Source organism: Talpa europaea, assembly GCF_964194135.1.
Source record: "Talpa europaea genome assembly, chromosome: 12".
In the NCBI taxonomy this organism is placed as follows: Eukaryota; Metazoa; Chordata; class Mammalia; order Eulipotyphla; family Talpidae; genus Talpa; species Talpa europaea.
In genome coordinates this window covers 20,862,742-20,869,949 of record NC_140079.1, presented here as the reverse complement: position 1 = coordinate 20,869,949, position 7,208 = coordinate 20,862,742, and the positions used below count along the sequence as shown (strand labels likewise).

Below are 7,208 nucleotides of genomic sequence, written 5' to 3'. Positions count from 1 at the left end.
TTTCCAGGCCCCTGAGATCCCCTGGGAGCTGTGGCCTGCTACACACAGGGGCTCAATCACAGGGGGCAAGAGAGAATTACACAGCTGTGGGGCCAGGATTCAAGTAGGCAGTTTCCAAAAAAGCGGCAGCAGTCAGACTGGTGAAGTGCAGAGGGGAAGTGTGGACAGCATGCCATCTCCTGCCTGGCTCGCCAGTTATCACTGACAACAGACACTTGACAGTGATGATGCCCATAAACTCAACAAGGAAGATGGCACCTGAGCGGCACACACAGCAGGCTTTGACGACTTCCAGGTTGTAAATGAGGTCTTTCTCTGCCAACTCTAGTGGATGACTTCCCTGAACTTGGCTTTGACCTCCCCTGGAAAGGGCAGATATTGGGTGATTGAAGGTCCCCTCAGTAGGGTAAAAACAGCTCTGCAGTTAGATTAGATGCCCTGTAGTTCTAACTGAATGAGCACACAATCTCCTGGAGCCATCAAATAGGTGAGTTCTTGGGGGAAGACCCCACCAGAAGAGTTGGGGTGCACACTGTAGAATCAGCTGGCCCTGTCACTGTCCCCTGAAGGCATGCTTCTAGAGAGCTGGCCCTGACTGTTTCAGATGTTTGCCATCCTCAGTTCCTTGCTTCTGTACTTTCTGGCCTTCTAGAATGGCAAATAAACGCTGAGCAGGAAGCAGAGATTCTGAGTAATGACCGATGAGTCGCTAAAGCTTCTTCTGCTTCTGGGGAGTAAGTTGGCTCTCCAGAAACCCAAGCTGGTCCCACAAACAGCCCTCTCCGTGCACATTCTCAGAAGGCCAGAACTATGGGATGCTCCTCTGGTACCTCTGTGGGCCAGGACAGTCTCTTTTTATTGAGTGGAGGGGGAGAGTAAAAGGAGAGGCCTTATTCACCCCAACCTCTGTTCTGAACCATTTTTCTCAACTCTACTTGCAAACACCTCTCTCCACTCTGCCCTTCCACGTGGTTCCCATCTGACACAGTGCTGTGTTTTCACACCAGATACTGGCTGCGGAAGAGCTAGGTCCTCTGCCGGAAGGCTTTCTCCCTCACTTGCGCCACCAAGGCCTCCAGTCCCCTCCCCACCCCCGCTCCAGATTTGCAGACTCTGTTTCTTGTCACTCAGCACTTTGTGGCAGATCCTGGCAAGGGCAGATGCCAGGGTAGCCAGACACATTGTGCTTAATCAGAGGGATCTTCCTGTCCCCCACCCCCCACCCCCTGGCTCCTACACAAGCAAGGGGCCCCAGGCCCCAGACTGGGCAGCTGGAGGGCAAGAGGCAGGGGACAGAAGCAAGTTCGAACAAGCTCACCTGTCCACGTTGTGCACGAGGGAATATGCTACTGGTTGGTGGGAAGCGCCAGGTAGACAGCTGGCAGAGAGCTGTCAGGTCTCCTATCCACTCCCATCTCTCTATTTTGGCACCAAGGTCTCACCCGCCCAGCTTGGCTCCCCACCCCCTCCCCTGCAGTTTCCTGAGGTGGACACGAGGTGGCGTGTGAGGACAGGGAAGGGGAGAGGAGAGTACCGAGCCACTAGGAAGAGGACGCAGCTGACCGCCAGATAGGCTAGAAGCATGAAGAGCCAGACGCCCGGAGAAAATGGGTCCAGGAAGGAGAAATAGCCAGGTCTGCGTCCCTGGAAACAGAGATAAAAGCACAATTCACTGTACATGTTCAGTCAAGGTGGACTCTTGGGCAGGGCAGGGCAGGGCAGAGGTTTGGTGAGTATGGGTCTGGCTCTAGATAGCATTGCCTTGGGCTCTGGGTGATTGGTTTGAATGATACTGGGGCTTGAAGGTGTAGGGGAAGCCCACCCAGCTGTGATCTCGACAGGTGTAACAAAGACAGCCCAGGCCACATCACTTCCTGGGGTGAGGGAGGCTTTGTGCTAAGTAAGCAAATAGCCCTCAGTGCCCCGCAAATGCAGCCCCAGGTCCTCCAGGGTGGCATGTGTCGGCTCAGGAGTGCCTCTGCATCAACGATGTCGATGTCACAGCAGCACCCCTCGTTGGCACTCAAGTCTTCTCCAAAGGATGCTCACTCAACAGGCAGCCTTGGCTTTCCCTCCACAGGGTGATCTCACACACAGTGAGTCCTTCTTGTGCAAACCTCAACACGGTGCCATGAGACCAGATGATTATTCATTTCGTTGGTGAAGATATCAAAACCCAGGCCAGTCAAGGGATGTCCAAGGTTATGCAGCTGATAAGTGCAAGAGCTGGGACTCAAATGGACGTTTTCTAACACAAAGCCTGAGGCTGTCCCACGATGCTGTGGGAAAACCTGGTTTGTCCCCAACCGAAGGATGTGCTTGGCCAGAGTCGTAGGAGCCTGAGGGTGGAGCCAGGAACCGAAACCTGGGCTCCGAGCTCCCCATCATTTTCTGCAGAAAAGCAAAATGGAATAAGAAGCATCGAGTTCAACAATCTGCTGCAGTCTTTAGCTGTGTGTCTTGGGCAAGTCCGCACCCCTTTCTGGCTTTGACTGGAGTGGGCCAAGATCATGGGTGGCCTCCAAGCCACATGTAATCCACAGGCAACTCTGCTTTGTTTGCCCTGCAATGTTTACCCATATTGGATTAGTTGCCCACATTAAAACGATTGGGAGATGACATATAAAAATCCAGACTTCTGGCTATTTTTGGAAAAAATGGGGTGAGCTGACATGACTGGGCTATATTTCCAATGGGCTGGAGTTGAGTGGGAGCCGCCATTTTAGAAAGTGCTTGCTCTCTCCTGCTTCCCATTGCCACCTGGGTCTTGCTTCAGGTTTGTTTCTTTTACTAGGGAACCACTGGACTAGATGCTTCCTAAGGAACATTCTCCATTGAAAATGATATGCTCTTATGATTTCAGGTATCCAGGAAGTACATTCCTGGGACTGAAAAGCAATCATAAGCTCAGGGGTTCCATAAACAGATACTTTCCAACTCAAGGTCATTTCCATAATGGCCTGACCTACTGTGAATATCAAGGAATGTTGCTTTTATATGGGGTGTCCAGAAACACAAAGGGGAAATACCTAGGCCAATGCGGAGCTATTTCTAACCAGTTTTTTGAGATTTCATTATCCATTGGCAGCTAGACATGCAGAACACACTGAGGAACTTGAAGTAACACCGGCTGCTCCCACTGCAGCATCCAGTGGTGGTGGTTCAGGGGAGGGGGACAGTTCTGCAAGATCCTGTTGGAGTCAAATAGCTTCTCCTCATAGACATATTCCTGAACCACAAGGGGGTACAGCTGTACATTCTCACCTGAGGACACAGCCCAGCGGGTCAAAGAGCAGAAATAAATAGCTTACACTCTCTGCCAATGGGGTTATCATTTTTTTCCCTTTTGCCCTTCAGAAGTGTGACAGTGACCTCTAGGTGGTCCTTCATAAATTGGTTTCTTTGGGACCTCCCTGATGGCCAAGGGGTTAAAATCTCAGCACTACTCCATGATGGCTGCCATGGTGTCCCAGCCAGAGAGCTGATCCACATGGCACAGCAGATCTCTTTTGTCTCACCCCCTGCTCCCCTCAGCAGTGAATGTCAGTCTGCCTGTTCTGTTCCCCACTCTGTCTCTGGTGAATCCTCTCCCCCCCCTGTAGCTCTGGCCTGTACCCCAGTTCTTTTACATGAAAATAAATAAAATCTTTTAAAAAAAGAAAAGAAATTGGTTTTCTTTCCCAATATGGAACCAGTATGGGCCAGGAACTTGATATGATGAATGAGAACTTGATACCAGCTGCAAGTTCTCTGCCTCACAGGGCATTCAAGCTTGCTCTGCACAGAGCACTCAGGGGATTTATTGGGACCAGGAGACAACTTGAGGCACACAGCCCAGTCCCTGGGGGAACAGAAGAGAGATGGGGAGAAAAGCCCATTTGAGCATGTCTGGTCCATCACTCTGTAGATTCTCTAACAGGAAGAAGGACTCAAGAGCAGCAGAATCAGAGTCCCCTGCTGGGCCTTCCCTCGTCCGTCACGGGCTGACATTGTCTTCACTGTTATCCTAAGAGCCAGTGGCAGACACAGGAAGACACAGAGGATGCACGCATAGAGTCCGGAAAAATATAAAGGAGCTGATCATGTCTTACCACCTGCTGCAGCAGAAAACACGAGCTTGTTCACGCCCTGGGTCCTTCCAGACCCCGTGATTTCCATGAGCCCTGTCATACATGATTATTTCACTGTGTCTCTCAATTGAGAGATATCCAAAAGAAAAAATCTTTTATTGTTGCTTTCTGAATCTGAAACCCCATTAGATGCTCAATGTCAGAAATCTATACCTGATTATATCACCAGGAGTGAAATTGAGGAAAATGACAGTACTATTTAAAGCTGCCTTATTTGGTTATGGATGATAAGGAATGATGCACAGGCGTGGGAAAAATTCCTGGAGACTCAGGTTATAAAACGCAGAACATCACACAAACAAGGACCAAGACATAAAGCCAGCTCTGCTGGAAACCTATCAGTCACGTTGGCAAGGCAACATCTGATTCCACTTGTGATTGACTGACGCCAACCAGAAGAGCAAGGAATGGGCAGTGATTTGAGATTTGGGTTTGAGCTTATACTGCCTTGGCGTGGGCTGAGCCCAAGCTGTTTATATGATGCCAAAGAGAAGTATGTTACTTGCAACACTCTGACCGCCTACCATTTTTTCTATGTGGAGGCTTTTGATTGCTTTCTTCCCAAAAGACACCCAAGTTACTACTGGCGCTTAGGGCAAATAAGGTATCATGCCACAGGCATTTCTTCCAAATAATAGGTTTTCCTTAAGCCAAAGGATCTACGATGGTGACACTTTTCTTCTGAAGAACTAATGCTTGCTATATTGATTTCAATACCCAGTTTTCCATATTTACAGATGGAAGAACTGAGATCAGGGAGGGGAGTGTTTTGCTCACATCATTGGCGATGTCTTCAGTTTCTCTGGTGCTCATTCATCAAGCAATGCCGTGGAGATGCCAAGCTCTCCTTCATTTAAATGACTGCTGTACCGCATCTTCCTCTCCTTTCTAGCTTCACAACTTGCTCCAATAAACTTCCTAATTAATCCCACGCCTCCTCCCCAAAGCTAGCAGTATCCCAACCTACTCTTTCTCGCTCTCTTAAATTACTCTTAAACATTTTTTATTTATGACCCATCATCATTTACTTGACTCTGTTGTATTTATAGGTATTTGTATGATTTATATGCATCTCTGTCGACTGCAAGTTGGGTTAGTTCCTCCTGGTGAATTCAACCACTTTGAAGGTAGATAATTGGTCATATAGATTCTATGCCCCTAACATCTAGGATAGGTCAAGCCCTGCAGATGGAATTGAAAATTAGAGAGCACCAAAATTAGAACTGGTGCCCTTGACTTTTGTACAGTGTTTCAGAATGAAACGTCAGAGCCAGCATCCTTGATGCTGTCTGATGGTGGGAGAGATCCAAAGGGCTGGACACCCACTAACCATGATCTTAGTGTGGTGAGAGCCTTTGAATGTTGGCAGTGGAGTTGCTCAGAGAGCTGCCAACTGCCACTACACACCCTTTGCATGTTGAAAATTCCTCTTATCCTTAAAAAGAACTTATTAATCCACTGATGCTCCATTCTATGTGTACCGGGAGAAATAACATTATAGGAAGAATTAATTGCTTTCCCAGAGTCTGAAGCCAAATGCAGAAGGATAACACAGTCAGGGAATACAGGTACAGGTAGTGACTGAAAACACGGATTCTGGAGCCAGGTTTCCCAGGGTTTGATCCTGGCTACAGCACCTATGAATTATGGGACTCTGGGCAAGTCACTTAGCTTTTCTTCACTCCCATTGCTCTTTGGTAACAAGAGAATAATATCAAACCTATCCCATTTTTTTTTTAAACTCACCAAGTTTAGACACAGTAAGGGCTGCATATGTGTCTGCTCGCTCCCTGTCTAATGATGGTAGCCATGAGTGAAAGGGGAGGGGTTGGTGGTGGGTGACAAAGGAGGCAGTCTCCTTTTATATGGATGCTCCCTCAGTGGACAAGAAATACTATTTTCTGTCCTCCAGTGACACACGTTAAAGATGCTTATAAGGAGAAAGTCATCTAGCTCCAGTCACTTTCCATAATTCCTAGAGTTTCTGTGAGTTACAATACATGCATCATGAGGGTTCCCCCAGAATTCCCTGGGAAGCTATTTGGGTAACATCAGGCTCTCTTCTGGAAAGATGACTGTTAGAAGTCATTGATCCAACCTTTGGAACTCAGTTCCCTCTGAGTCTCCCCAGATAGACAGAGTAGGTCAGATGTGTGATAGGTTCTCCTCTGTCTGTGAATGGGAAATGTGGAGTCTAGAAACCATTTTCTACTTACAAACAAGTGATGTCAACTCTCTTCCTTCCCTACACCCCATTCCCTCTCCAGCAGAACCAATGACAAATGCTCATCCTCTCCTCCAGGTGGTTTTTGCCAATCTTTGGAACTAACTGGCAATTGATAGAGAGTTACTTTCAATTCCCAGCTGGATCAATGTTCAATAAAACATTCTCTAGGGCTGAAAGATAAAAGAACACAATTTCCATGACTCCTTCTGGGAGAGGCAGAAGGAGGTAATTTCTTTTTGTCTCGCCCCAGGAACACTCAGATAGCCTCCCTCAGTGTGTCTACGATAGATTATCTGGATGATCATTGGTTTAACATGCACTTCTCACCTCAGACTCCAAGAGGAAAAAAGACATATGCAATGAATTCCTCTCCACACGAAACAACCAGATGGGTTTGTTGCCTGTACAACCCAGATGTTAACACATCGACTTTCACTTGGCTGGTTGGAAATCTGGTATGAGGAGACTAAGTACTATCTTGGCAATGACCTTGACTTATTGAGTGGCCTTAGCTGCCACTTTCCTTCTTCTATAAAGTGGAACAACACAAGCAATACGAAGGAGAAAAGTGAGACTTACCAAAGTAATGTTGATAAAACACCTTGAGCTTCTTGGAAGTGGAATGCTCAATAAATAACCAATATTAAAATTCTATATTTAGGGAGTCATATTTCCATTATATGGGCTATTATGTTACTTAGTGTTAAGGACTAGAACACTATTCATTATTTTCTGTTCTCTTATAACGTAACAGAGTATTAAGCAGTATTAGAAATGATTCACTGGTTTGCTTAGAATTGTTCTCCATTTTTCTAGACAGTCTTTTCTGAAATGAAACAAACCTTTTTGAA

At 47.1% G+C, this 7,208-nt stretch overlaps 1 protein-coding gene across 1 annotated transcript in view; it reads right to left on the bottom strand.

The window, feature by feature from the left end:
- The window catches only part of GRIK4 (glutamate ionotropic receptor kainate type subunit 4), a gene marked incomplete at both ends in the record, with an annotated part of 271,471 nt that overhangs the window by 30,534 nt on the left and 233,729 nt on the right, over window positions 1-7,208 (bottom strand). The window contains one exon of the mRNA XM_084249559.1: window positions 1,535-1,644. Within this exon, the coding sequence (XP_084105685.1) occupies window positions 1,535-1,644 (110 nt within the window). The remainder of the gene's footprint in view (window positions 1-1,534; window positions 1,645-7,208) is intronic.